Source organism: Aphanomyces astaci (genome assembly GCF_000520075.1).
Source record: "Aphanomyces astaci strain APO3 unplaced genomic scaffold supercont1.82, whole genome shotgun sequence".
NCBI lineage: Eukaryota > Oomycota > Saprolegniomycetes > Saprolegniales > Verrucalvaceae > Aphanomyces > Aphanomyces astaci.
The window spans coordinates 135,545-149,170 of NW_009798345.1; the positions used below are offsets into that span (position 1 = coordinate 135,545).

The 13,626-nt window shown below is 55.2% G+C and overlaps 4 protein-coding genes across 7 annotated transcripts; 1 reads left to right on the plus strand and 3 right to left on the minus strand.

Moving 5' to 3' along the window:
• Window positions 1-58: 58 nt before the first annotated feature.
• H257_16220 (hypothetical protein) lies at window positions 59-2,502 on the minus strand. 4 transcript variants are annotated; one of them, XM_009844582.1, is made up of 10 exons: window positions 2,312-2,502; window positions 2,007-2,260; window positions 1,318-1,956; window positions 1,169-1,259; window positions 1,044-1,115; window positions 925-998; window positions 781-845; window positions 682-728; window positions 503-625; window positions 59-447 (listed from the first exon to the last, which is right to left on the minus strand). In XM_009844582.1, exons 1-10 carry the CDS (start codon window positions 2,390-2,392, stop codon window positions 358-360), a joined length of 1,536 nt encoding a protein of 511 aa, XP_009842884.1. In that variant the 5' UTR covers window positions 2,393-2,502; the 3' UTR covers window positions 59-357. The 4 variants fall into 4 exon arrangements, with proteins under 4 accessions (XP_009842884.1, XP_009842883.1, XP_009842885.1 ...); XM_009844581.1 differs by lacking the exon at window positions 2,312-2,502 and having other exon boundaries at window positions 2,007-2,284; XM_009844583.1 differs by having other exon boundaries at window positions 59-998; window positions 1,044-1,259.
• A 194-nt stretch (window positions 2,503-2,696) lies between these two features.
• Window positions 2,697-10,550, plus strand: H257_16221 (hypothetical protein). Its single transcript, XM_009844584.1, has 17 exons — window positions 2,697-2,845; window positions 2,900-3,124; window positions 3,196-3,325; window positions 3,387-3,722; window positions 3,767-3,945; window positions 4,015-5,505; window positions 5,601-6,729; window positions 6,791-7,410; window positions 7,479-7,815; window positions 7,865-7,971; window positions 8,024-8,315; window positions 8,386-8,701; window positions 8,760-9,372; window positions 9,445-9,565; window positions 9,622-9,694; window positions 9,760-10,039; window positions 10,116-10,550. Exons 1-17 carry the CDS (start codon window positions 2,802-2,804, stop codon window positions 10,396-10,398), a joined length of 6,576 nt encoding a protein of 2,191 aa, XP_009842886.1. The 5' UTR covers window positions 2,697-2,801; the 3' UTR covers window positions 10,399-10,550.
• Window positions 10,401-11,983, minus strand: H257_16222 (hypothetical protein; the record flags this gene model as incomplete). Its single annotated transcript, XM_009844585.1, has 6 exons — window positions 10,401-10,900; window positions 10,948-11,024; window positions 11,131-11,226; window positions 11,277-11,468; window positions 11,516-11,735; window positions 11,789-11,983. The coding sequence occupies 6 exons, from the start codon at window positions 11,981-11,983 to the stop codon at window positions 10,490-10,492; spliced, it is 1,191 nt and encodes a 396-aa protein (XP_009842887.1). The 3' UTR covers window positions 10,401-10,489.
• A 212-nt stretch (window positions 11,984-12,195) lies between these two features.
• H257_16223 (hypothetical protein) lies at window positions 12,196-13,202 on the minus strand (the record flags this gene model as incomplete). The annotated part of the gene is made up of 1 exon (XM_009844586.1): window positions 12,196-13,202. The coding sequence occupies one exon, from the start codon at window positions 13,200-13,202 to the stop codon at window positions 12,297-12,299; it is 906 nt and encodes a 301-aa protein (XP_009842888.1). The 3' UTR covers window positions 12,196-12,296.
• Window positions 13,203-13,626: the final 424 nt, after the last annotated feature.

Sequence of the window (13,626 nt, forward strand, 5' to 3'; positions counted from 1 at the left end):
GTCTATTGGAACCAGATTTTTGGCCAATCACAGCCGACTGTGGAAATTGATCGACTCCGCTCAAATTAGTTAGGACAAGCTATACTTGATAAATGTATTGGGTACATGAAACTTATTATGAACGGGTCCTTATCTTGCGCACACTACATGGCCGGGCAAGAAGCAGGAGAAAGCCGGCGGCCGGAGGTCGATGGAGGCAGGTTCATGCAGTTGAGGGCGAAGTCAATCCATGGACGGGAGGAGAGATGAGAACTCAAGACTTCATGCCTTGGGGTGGCAATTGGCCCGTGTGTTCTTCCCGCGCGCCGTTGTCGACACACTGCTTCGACTTCGAGAACTTTCGAGAGGAGGAATGTATTACACAACGCGGCTGGGGTCTGTGCACGTGAACACGGCGTGGATGCGTTTGGAGAGGACAATTTCGATCGAGTTTGCATTGAGCTTCTCCTGGAAAGGTATACACAGCGGACGCATGAGGTATGGTTGATGCCGTTGATCATACCGCGAGCAGCACTTCCTTGGCCTCGACTGGGATGGCTGGGTTATGATACACAGTCATGAGCGATTGCATCGTAGGATAGAACCCCACGACTCGTTGGGCTCGCCCTTCGCTCATGCCAGGGATCTACGTCAGGGATCATAAGGTCCGTCCACCACTACATGTGCCGGCGCCGCCAGTACCATTTGCAGCATGCGTAGCCACGTGTTTGTCAGCTCGTTGGTCGTATCTACGACCCCATGCTTTCAATGCCTGACATCTTCCTTCAGGGCGTTATGTACCTCCATTCGGGGTCGCGCGAAGGGACGTGAGCCGACCAACATGCGTCAAAAAGTCCACCGGTTCCCTGCCCCAGATGATTTTGATTAGCCAAACGGTGTCACATTCGCCAACCACGTGGCACACGTACGTACGTACGTACGTACATTTGTGGCAGCAGTGCGACCTCCCTGGTCAACGAGTACAAGTACTGGGCCGTGTCGTCGCCGTCGGTGGTGAACTGCGACACCGTTTCAGAGCATTGTCAAGTATTCACGTTACTTACCTTGATGTGGCAGAACGAGTTCACAAACAACTGCACGCACGCTTGTTGCACATGGGCAAACGTGACCGTCGTCTACACATTCACAGCGTCGTTCGTGCTTTCGATTTCTAAATGCGACGGCGTACCGCGCGTTGCTTGCGTTGCTCAGCAATCAGCGCCTTGTCCATGCCTTCCACGACGAGGAAGATCCGCGCTGTCGGATCATGCAGGTGGGCCCTACAGACGACACATATTCCTGTGAGATCATATGTGAATGCGATGGACGATGCTATACCGAAGGCCAGCGATCACGTCGTAAATGGGCGCGTAGCGGGCGTCCATGGCCGCCAGAAAGTCCAGCGCCGCAAAGACCCGACACGCCATGGGCACTCGCGTTAGCACGGGCCGGTTGAGTGCTGCGTCGAACGCAGTGGAATGCTCCCACAGCAACGCGCACGACACGTGGCAGTGGATGGATGGGAGGACGGGGATGGGTTTCGGGGTGTGGGCAGCCAAGGCTTCCTTGAACTTGATCGCTACGTCCGACTCGCTCCACGACGCTTCTAATGCGACATTGAGCGTGGACTTTGGATGCTTTGAAGCGCGGGACGACTTGGTCGTGGGTCGGGTGGTTGGTGGCGGCGGTCGAACCATGGGCGGCTCTGTGGATGCAAGCGGTGGCGGGTCAACAAGCGGCATTGTTGCTGTGGCGACTGGGGTCACGATCGGAGCTTCTGACGTTGGACTGTACGTGAGAGTCGCTTGATGCATCGACTCGAAGTAATTCTCGTCTTCGTAAGGCAGCATATCGTCGTCGTCGTTAGCATCGTCATGGACATCCCGCTCATTGTCGGGAGAGTCTTCCTCGTCGGAATTTGTATTGATACTGATGATGGACACGTCGACAGGGTTTGTGATCAAAGGGTCGATGGATCTAGTCACGAAGGTATAAGTTGAAGTGGTCCTTGTGAACGAACGACTCACCCGTGGTGTCGAAAGGTGTCAGGTTCGCTGTCACTTGCCAGTTCGATCACATCGCTGGATTGGACGGATGAGGACGAGATGATGGAGGGCACATGGACCGGACTTGATCGTTGTCGCACTTTAGACCTCTTCAGGACCGGCGACGTTTCGGATAGGTCGACGACGGACGTGTCTGGCATGGATTGTTGTTGGAGTGGAGTATTTGCAGCTATAGGCCGTCGACGACCGCTGCTTCCTGGTTGTGACGCCGAAGGCTACGCATGTAAGGGGAAGTCACGTCGATAAGAATACCATTTGTGGCGCACCGATCCAACGCTACGTTGGGAAGGCGGGAGGCCCAGGGCATTTAGCATGCCGTCGATCTCGCTGTCGCTGTCGCTCATCATGGCGCGGGTCCAATTTTCAAAATACCCACCCTACTAACCCATGAATAGTATTACTAGCTATATCCGTAAGACCTTATCCGTACCCAATCGTGGTTACTCCATACTGTAATACTAATACTCTAATACTAAAAATACCTGTAGTATACGTATAAATATCACACCACATAGAGATTAAATATTCTCACCACGGTTGTTTCAAAATATTTCCATTTCGGATTGACCAATGGGAGAGATTCGATTCAACGGGGTCCTTACTCCAGAAGTGCCGTTTTGTAACTGCCGACATACTCCTGTAGAAGAATGTGAAACGACACGACGGGAGATTGGCGGGGGTGTTGGATTTCAGGGGACCCTCGGTGCAGCATTCACAAACGATCAACTAGGCGTGCGTACATAAGGACAAACCATCATGAAGGGGTTGATGTGGAAGCGAGGTTACACCTTTCCTACCATGTACGTCCGGGGAAGGTCTGCGACGATGTGAAGATGCTGATGTTGACGTCGTAGGAAGCGCGTGTTTTGTGTGCTGGAAGGGTCCATGCTGTCTGTGTACGGGTCCGAGAACGAGTTTGACCGAGGTCATACACCGCAAAAAGTCGTCGAGATCACTCAGGTGCAGTTGTGGGACGGCCGGTCCACGTTCAAGCATTACGACCACGGGTTTATCCTCGTGGCGTTGGGCGGCAAGTCGTACCAGTGCAGTGTCGACTCGTCCTTGCTCCAAAAGGAATGGTACGATGTGTTGTCATTCTTGGGTCGCTCTCCAGCTTAGTGGGTGAGTCTCATATACGACAAAACGACAGGATTCATGCGATTCAATCGTCGCTGGAAGAACCGTATCGCATCGTAGCCGACGAAATCATCGACGCCCAACGAGACTTGAATTCAGAAGTCAAAGAGGAGCGCGACATGGCCTCCATCGCGGCAGAAGCCGTACGTTCCCACCGACATCGTCTCACATTTCGGACATAATCGTCATGCCATTTACACCCAGGTCCAACGGGCGGAAGTGGCATCCCGTGCCATTCGCGGAGGCGAAGAACACATCCAGTTGCTCCGTGAAAAGCAGGCAGGTCTAGCCCAAAAGGCCCGCGACACCACCGACGAGATGCACGACGCCGAGCGAAAAGCAGCCGACACACTGGAAAAGTCCAAAGCTGCCAAGCAAGCAGCGCACGATGACATCCTTCGGAATGCTGTGCAGCCTGGACAAATGTCGGAAACATTCAAGAAGGACGCAGCCAAGCTCTCGGCCCTGTACGAAGTGGAAATGAACGTCGTGTCCACGTTGCAAAAAGCCATCCACGACATCCACGCAGACATGGCAGAGGTGATCCCTCGTTATATAGGAACATTCTGACAGAGTCGTTCTAGCTGGAGCGTTCGATTGCGGACGCTGTCGCAGACGTGGCGGCGATGAAAACGAATGCCGAACAGACGATTCAACAAGCAACGGGGGCCATTCATTCCGCGCAAACCGCCAAAGTCAAAGTCAAGTTGCGGCTGGCGTCGTGGACATCCAGCCATTCGCACGTGGACTCGCTCGCCCAAGGGTGTGTCTAGTTCAATGGCCTCTAACTCTGCAATTCCATGTATGTATTGCTGGTTTCTACTACTCGTAGGTACTTGCGTGTGAAAAATACCCTTCGCCCGAAAATGCACCGCAAGTACTTTGTCTTGTTTGGGAAGACGCTGTGTTGGTACAAGAACGCCGACGATTACTTTCAAAACATCCGGTCGCCACTGGGGGTGGTCCACGTAGCGGGGCCCATCAAGGACTGGACCGGCAAAGTCGGACTGACGACATACCCGAATGCGTTTTCGATTCCCACGGTCGAGGGCAAGGAATTGCATGTGAGTGCGAGCGTGGCCAACGAAGTGTCGACGTGGAGCGTAGCCATCCTCACCGGCGCCACGATGATTCCCATGTCCCCCGAGCGCGCGCGAGATGCCAAAGTCCGCCGCGATTCGTTCGACTTGACATCGCCCCCCGCGCACACGCATCGCATGAGCTTCTTCGCGCCGACGTCGGACCGACTGCTGGATGCCCCGTTCTCGGTCAAAAAGGACAAGGGGGACGAGTCTTCAGACAAACCCGACGTCGTGGTGGTCGAGGGAAGTTTGGTCAAGCAAGGCCACTTTGTGCCAACCATGAAGCGAAAGTACTGTGTGGTCGTGGGCGTGCATATCTACTTTTTCGACAGCCACGAGCAGTACGTGGCCTTGAAAGCCGAGAACGGGGCTCTGTCCCCAGACACAACGACCGTGTCGTGCTCGGAACTAGTGCGCGTCAACGACTGGGACGGCAGTCTCCTCCTCATGACGTACCCCCACGCATTTCAAATCGACACGTTGCATCACGCGCACATCCTCTGCAGCGCCGCCAGTGCCAAAGAGAAGGAGCGGTGGATGAAGGGCATCCGGACGGCCATCGGCCATCACGTCGCAAGCGCCCGCGCCGTCGGGTCCCTCGATTCGTTCCACCACGTCGCAGACGAGTCCAAGGTACCGCTGACCGACCAGGCGCGCGCCGTGCTCGAGTTCGAGACCATCCTGGCCGATTACTTCCACCAGCACAACTCTGCCAAGGAAGAAGACGTGTACGTAATGACCAAGCTGTTCCAAGGCCGCGAAGGCGAGCTGCTCAAGCACCTGGACGACATGTACATCACGTCGTTGGCCAAAGATCACGCGTCGCTGGTGGCGAAACTGACCAAGTACCACGCCGCGAAACTGGCCGACAACAGCGCCATCGAAACCGACGGGCTGCTTCCGCATTTGGAGGGCATCTTGACCTACGACGTGCCGGCGCTGTTGACGACATCCAAAGTCCGAGTGTACGCCGTGGTACTCGGCAACAAGCTGCTGCACTTTTCTACGCGCATTGCAGCGCTCACAGAGCCCGACCACCCCACGGACACGATCGTGTTTGTAGCCGCCCAAGCATCGCCGGACGCCCCGCTGAAATTGGAGATTGTCGATCCCCAAGGCGTCCAGCGAGTGTACGATGCAGCGTCCACTGTCCAGCGAGACCACTGGATTCGCACCATGCACCTCGGACTGGAGTACGCCCGCGCGCACCGCCAGCGCGCGACGCTCAAAGTGAGCGAAAGGTACGACGACCAAACCTTCTGCGTGTAGTATGCTGTTGATGATTCCACAACAAGTCAAGGAGTTTAACAGCACTGTCTATCTGTTGTGGTTCTAGCACGACGCTGCACGAAATTCTCGACATTCCGTTCAGTGACGAGTGCAGCCCCGAAAGCGCCGAGTTCAAGCAACTGATGGTGGCGTACTACGAGGAACACAACCCGGACGGTCTGGCCAGCGTGGAGGCGCTTTTGATGCACTTTCGAGGCAAAGAGCACTTGTTGTTGGCGTCGCTCGATAAAATGTACGGCACCACCTTAGTGGCCAACGATCACATGACCAAACTGTGTGCGGCGATGTCTGCGTACTCGTCTGACACGGCACTCCGGACAGCAGCCGCGCCAGGGTCGTGGCGCCACAGCTTGTCCTGCGACGGATCTCTTCCGCACCACAAAAAGGCGGGGTTTGTCATGATCAAGTGCTCGCCGACGATGCCCCAGCTTAAAAAGTGCTACTGCGTCGTGGAAGGGGCCAGCTTGACATGCTACGCCGGCGTGGACATGGCGCACGTGCTGCTCGGCCCTTGGCAGATCGACAACGTGTCGATGGGCGACGGGCAGTTCAGCATGTACATTGACACATCGGCAGACACGAACGTGTTTGCGCAGCTACCGACCGAAGTCGAGTTCCACGGATGGCTATCTGCGTGCCACGTAGCGATTGCGACCCATCACGTGACGGTCCTGAACGAGTCTCCGCTGGCAAAGTACCTATTGGCGTTTTATGCGAAAACCAATCCAGCCAAGGGGGGCGACGTGCCGCTGTTGCTCGACTCGTTCGCGGGGCGAGAAATGGATTTGTTGGCCAAGATCGACGCCGTGTACCACACCTCGTTGTCGACGGACCCGGAAGTGATATCCTTGTTGCCCCCAACTTCAGCATCTCCTTCCACCGTCCCCACGACCGCCACCGTAGACCCTACCCCCCTCATTCAAGGATACATCATGAAGAAAGGCTACGAGATGCCGTCCATGTCGAAATTCTACGCCGTCCTCCGTGGCCACATGTTGCATGTGTTTGACACGAAAGAAGACGCGGTTGCAAATACCGCCGGCCGTCCGCCCAAGGAACTGGCGGCTGTGACCGAGTGGACGGGCAGCACGCATGACAAGTACCGGTTTGGCTTGGAGCTGGTCACGACAGCACATCGCACGTACTTTATCGCATTCGATTCGGACGAGTCCAAGGTATCGTTTGGATAGCGTTTTGAGATTGTGGCGTTCCGGTTTGTGATATATGATATTGTAGGTGCACTGGACAAGTGCGATCCAGCACGGGTTGGCGCTGCAGCGTCTGGCGACTCGCATTGCGTCGGGGGCGCTGCAAAGCGACACGACGAAGGCCATTCGCGACAAGATCGTTCATTCGTACAGCCACGTGAGCCAGCATTTCGTTGACGAGCTCAACGGGGTGCTCGAATTGTCGCACGGGTTTGACCTAGAGGTGCTCAAAATGCTGGATAAAAAGTACGGCACCCACATGGTCATGGACCCAGACTTGACTGCGCTGCTCGACACGGCTGGGGCGGCGACGATGACGACGACGGGCTACGAAGCGCCTGTGACGCTGACTTCGTCCGACGGCCAGGCGTCCCAACCTCTATTTGGCGTCCTCGTCGACACCAAGTTGCAATGTTACGCTACCCGAGAAGGGTACAAATCTGGACTGCTGCAGCCCCAAGTGGCCGTCAAGTGCTTGGCAGTGGCGCCATGGAAGGACAAGTTTGTGGGGTTCGTCGTCGACACGGAGGAAGGGGCCCCCGTGTACCTGACGGGCTCCACAGCATCCGAGTCGACGCGATGGATCCAGGCGTTGCAGACAGCGCTGGACAAATCGAACCTCAACGACCTTCTGCACTGCGTTCCATCGTACGCTCGATAGCTACTTTGGACGATGATTTATACTAGGCATTCATGGCTTGGTTGGACGTACGTAGGGATGGCACGAATGTGCTGTCGAGCTTTCTGTCAATCGAAGCGAACGGCAAACTCGTGCGGCGATACGTTGTGCTGGAAGACTTGGAAATCAAAGTGTACACTACGCCCGACGCCCTCCAACCCGCCGTGTGCTACGACGTCGTGGCCATCAACGCGTGGCAGTCGTCGACCGCTCCTGGCCATTCGTTTCAGCTGGACTGCCGCAGCGAATGGAATTCCGCCGTCCTGCGGTGCGTGGCAGACTCGGAAGTGATTAAAGCCAAATGGCAGTCGCAAGTGGCCGACGCCCTCAAGCGCAAGGCAGGGGACGATCTCATGCAAGACCAAGCCATTGAGGTACGACGCATTTCCTGTTTTCTGTCGTTGACGGCACAGAACGTACTAGTTGTCGCACGCTACGTCGTGTGCGACAACGTTTCAACAATCGTCAGTGCAAGGCTACATGATGTACCGATCCCACGTGAAAGGCAAATGGACGGACGCTAAAGACGGGTACTTGGAATTGTCATGGTTGTGTCGGCAGGGTTGACATGTTTGATAATAGGTACTTCCTGTTGAATCAAGACCGGTTGATCGGGTATGCCGATGAAACGAGTGCTCGGGCAGGTGATGAGTCGGCGCAGTTCATGGTCGTGGAAGTGCAGTCGCTGTTTGAATCCCAGAGCAGCGGAGGCCACCAAAACGACTTTTACATCCAAGGCAAAGTAGGCCCCCAGCAGCTGACGTCCACATTGCACTTTATCCCACCCGAATCGAACGACCGAGACGTTTGGGTCGCGGCCATCACGAGCGCTCTCAACGACAGTCGCGGTGCCACGCTGTTGCTCGAACAACAAGTAAAAAGGCATTGAATTTCAAACTAACTTCTATCGCGAAGGAATGGAGGCTTGATGGCATTTGAGATAGGTGGAACTGGCATTGCACACCACCGCCGCCGCCAGTCGCACGTCGTCCGACCCTAGATTGGGCTACGTGGTACCGACATCGACCATGGAGGGCACGTTGCAGCGTATCGAAGAAGCGTTTCTGCACTTTGCACGGGACCCCCGTCGATACTACGTGCTTGTGCGCGACACGTTGAGGTGGTTCGACACCAAGGCGGAAGCCAGCACGAGCAACCTCTCTAGCTACGACGACAACAACCACGATGAAACCGACGAGAAGACTGACGAGCGAGCGATGAAGGTGCTGTCCGTGTCAGATTGGGACGGCATGCCATTTGGTAAATAAAACCCCACTTAAATGACCTTTTCAATGGAACATGGCAACCTGTCCGACAGGTTTCCAAGTGGACGCCAAGTACCGAGGCGTGTCTGGATCGATCCAGTTCATCGCGACGTCAGAGGCGGAAAAGGAGCGCTGGATCCGCGCGCTCAAAGCCGCGAGCGACGAAGCGGTGGCGGAGCAGACGCTGCGGGACATCCTCACGCGTCAGACCACGCTACAAACACAGCACAGCAGCGAGATCTTCCAGGAAGGCTTCGTGCATCTCCGCCGATCGCACTTTGCGGCCGCGTGGAACGAACACTACTGCGTGCTCAAGGGTCCGTGGCTGGCGACGTACGACACACGCGAAGACTTCGCCACCGCGCCAGGCAAAGCCACGAGTAAGGTCCAAGTCGTGTTCGTCGGGGACTGGTACGGCGCCGTGGCGACGGGCGGCGGCGTTAAGAACATGTTTCGCATTGAAACCATCGAGCTCGGGTTCTTGGAAGCATATGTTGATGACCCAGAGGACAAGATACACTGGATGCACACGCTGCAAACGGCCGTTTCGTCTTTGAAAGCCGACGAGCTCATCACGCGCGACTTGGCCCTGCCGAGCTACGCGGGGGCGACCATGGAGGGGTACCTGACAAAGCATGGCGGCACCGTGCGAACCTCCCTCAAGCGGTACGTCTAACTTTGAGTCCTAGTTGGGGGTTGGAGGAGAGGTAGTTAGTTGATAACTGGTGGTCGGGTTAGGTATTGCGTGTTGCTGCGAACGTTGTGGTTGTACTTTGCCTCGCAAGAAGACGCCCTGGACGGCACCGATCCACTCGGCACGCTGCAAGTGATTGGCCTGGAGCCGTCCACTTCTGAAGGCGTACGTAGTCCCACTACCACTACCTACTGCTCACATGTGTTCCTTATCACAATTAGATCGAGCCAGAACATTCGTTTATGCTGCTCACGTCGGGGCGAAAGGAAAAGTTGTGCGTTGAAGCCCGGACAGGTAAGATACAATTTGCCTATGTGTCAAGTAGTAGTTGTCGAGTGTGGGGGGTTGACTTGTCGCAGGCGCTGAAAAGCAACTGTGGGTAAAGGCGATCCAGGGCGAGCTGAACCAGGAGGAAGCCCTTCGGGGCGACATCCGGGCGGCAGAGGCCAAGGAACGGTCCAAGGCCCAGCAGTTGCAGGACACAGTCAACAAGTCGCGCGTGATCAACGAAGAAGCTGCGGCGCTGGATGCGGAAATGGAGGCCACTCTCAAGCAATTCGAGCACTTCAACAGTGTTGGCGACGACGACGACGGCCTCGAAGACGACGAGAGCGACGACGATGTCACGCCTTATGTGGAGTACGAACAATCCATGATACTGTATCCCATGGAAATACGAGTGGTCTGAACTAACTTGAGTTTGAACATGTACTAGATACGTGGATCCCCCAACCAACCATATGGACACCGCCCCCGAGAACTCGCCCATTCGACGAGCGTCCAAGAACAAAGTGCACCCGTTTGCGGCGTCTTTGCAAGATCCAAATCCATCCGATGGCTCTGCCACGTGGCTACCTTGGTCCCGGTGGTGCCGGTGCTTTGCCCCGCGCCCCCCTCTTGACTTGAAAGTGAACCATGACCCGATGCTCACCGACCACGAGCGGAGGTTATACTCGTGCGAGTATTATTCGAACGGAACCATGGACTCGTCGTTGTAGTAGGGAGTGTCGTTGCATTTTATTCATGTACTGTATATATCATCATAAACGTTATCTTTGGCTTGATTTGCACTGGAGCGGGGGGGCGAGATCAAGTAGACGGGGCCAAGTCGATGAATCGCAGCGCGGTGCTGAGGTAATCGAGCGACGCTTTGGACGCCCACGACTTGAGCTGCAACCCCGTCGTGTGCTCGTAGAACCCGCAGTGGCTGCCGTAGGTTGTGAGCGCCAGAAGCGAGTTCGGGTTGATGTCAAAGATGGACCAGTTGATCTGGCCGAAGGGACACACGGGGTCGTCCTTGGCATTGATGCATAGCACTGGCACAGCGATGTTCTCCACGGAGCGCATGGGGTTGTTGTGCTTCCAGTAGGACGCCAGGTCTTTGTACCCGTGCAGCGTCATGTACACATGTCGATCGAATTCGGCCACGGACCGAGATTTCATGGCGGCGGCATAGTCAATGGTAGACGCTAGTGAGTCTTCGTGTTGCCGAAGGAATTTCTACAGCCCAGACCAGTCAATATCATGTGAAAAAGGGTTGTGAGTACCTTGAGGGCGAATGTCAAGATGGAGTTGTACGGGGCGTTGATGCCGCCGTTGCAAAACAATTCCATGGAATCGTACCCTGGTCATGGTATTCGTATTACGACAGATCTCAACGAACGGACGATCGAGGCAATATACGCAGCCGATGACTGGAACATGGGTGGTGGTGATTATGCTGAGCGTACCTGGGGAAACGAACACGCCTGCTTTGAGCTTGGAGTCCTTGCCGGTTTCGCCCAAGTACGAACACAGCAGCCCCGAGCCAGCGGAAAACCCCACGCCTGAAAATATTGTCGTCATGCGCATGAAGATAGAGGATGGCAAGACATACCGACGATAGACGAAGCCGGAAAGAGGCGCTGGATGTGATGGATCACCTCCTTCATATCCTTGACACACCCAAACGCTTGGAGCAGGGGAACGGCCAAGGTCGAGCCTCCGTGCCCGCGCTTGTTGAACACCACGGGGCGGTACCCCGCTTGAAGGGCGTCGGCGCAGAACGAGCGATAGCCATCGCTGCAACCTGCCATGTCATCTCAGAATCGCCTGGGATTTGATGGTGGGTATTACCAGTCAAGCCATGGAGCACCAACACAATGGGCGCGTCTTCCGCCAAATGCGCTGTTCCTTTGCACCAGTCAACGGCAACATGACCACCGTCTTGCAGATGAAGCATTTCTCGCGAGTATTCGACCATGGCTTGGGGCCACACGACTGTCAACAGCACTTGGACGTGCGCGCTCATGGCCCACCAAGGCGGATGGTACGCAGACTGAAGCGTGGCGCAGTTCTAGCCAAGACGTTCATGAAGATGAAAGACATGGAGGAATATGGAGGACGCACGGTGGAGATGAACTGGTTGAGCTTGGAGCTTTCGTTGAACACGAGTCGAATCTTGCTCGCTTCTTCCGTAAAGTAGTAAAACACGAGCCACGACGCGACGGCCGCGATCGCCACAACGGCGTACACCTCCATGTTCCAATGTGCGACGGGGGAAGTTGGGATCTCTGGGAGCAGGGACGTCGTAGCACTCACCATGATTGAAGTCGAACCAGCAACCAACCTTCAACAACAATCGGCGCATTCAAGTTTTAGGGAGGGAGGGGGTGGGGGTCTTTTCCGATGTTGAGTCAACACAATTCCAAGATGAAACGAAATTTTGACCTACCCCCCCCATAAAAAACAAATACTGTAACAACGTGTTTGCCACGTCACATATTCGTCCCTTGCCTTGTGCAATCTCACACCATTTTGCAACGTGCAAACCCTCGTGCTCCATATTCAATGGGAATAATGGCATATTTTGCTGGATAAACTCGGGTGACTGTTTGGTGGGGGGATATTGTATGGGTTAAATACTTGAGCAGGCACTTTCAAACGAATACGCCACCCGTCGACTGTGCAATTCAAAGCCTACATTTTGGTAGGCTTTGTTGGAGGCCGGGTTTGCTGCGTTGGCAAAAAGGCAGATGCGAGCAGCAGTTGGCAGTATGTTTGACTCGAGTAAGTGCCGGCACAGGGCTGCAGTGAGTGCAGAGGCATAGCCCTGGCGTCGCTCTGACGGGGCTACGAACACTGGCCCAATTTTAAACACCGTTTCGCCTTCGACAGTGACGGGGGATGCGTAGCCTGCAAACCCCACTGGATTACCGTCGACTTCCCACACAAACAGCGCATGTCGCTTGAATCCCCTGGCTACAAACGGCGCAGCGTCGTCCGTGGGGGCTTGAATGTATTCCAAGAACTGCATCGACCAGGCCGTGAGTAGGTCGGCATCTCGATCGATGGATGCGGACCGCATAGCTCCAGCCAATTTGGATGGCGACGGAGGCTGCAGATTCCCGAGCACATACATGATCAAGTCTTCTTTCCATGCAGCGGTGGTTGGGCTCGATCGATGGCGGCAATAGCTGGCGTTGAAGGCTGCCGTAGCCGAGTCGTTGCCCATGACTTGAACCAGCAAGAGTTCGACCGTGTTAGCGAAGATTTCCCCCAACTCAGTGGCTTCTTCCATAGACACGGTGGGGCTCAAAAGCAATCCACGACCCGAGCTGTGCATTGCGAACGACGTCACGACCACTCCTCTTTCCAGACTGGTGGCAGAGGCGACAAAGAACCGAACGCCATCGGGGGATCGCACGCCATACGCAATGTCACTGGCAATGGCAGCAATTTGGCTGGAACCAATCGGATCTAGTCGCCGCAAGGACAGCGTGAGGGTGAGAAAGGACTGGGGGTCTCGAATGGCTTCAATCATGACACGCGATGGGGCCAAGGAACTTTGCAGTGTGTGAATTGGACCATGTTGATTGATGGCGTCTACTGCTGTACAACATCCCTTTCAAGCAGCCATAGGAATATATAGGTAGCGTGCAAAGATATTGATTGCTCGATGGACCGCCACACGATTACATTTGTGGTTGCCGATGCAGTGTATGTACCGGTACTACTTTTCGCACATACATATACTACTATTTTAAGAGCATCTCCACCGCATCCCCAAATATTTTTGTCCCCGTCCCTATAATAGAGCCAGTTCACTGTTTTTGGGATGTCTCCAAAAAATCTTCCGTTTTGGTAGGTGTCCCCTTCCCAATTGACCTGAAGCCGGAAGTGCATGGTATGACATCGAGAGGCTGCCAAGTTCGCTCTGGAATGGAGTTATGAACGGTGTTTGCCTC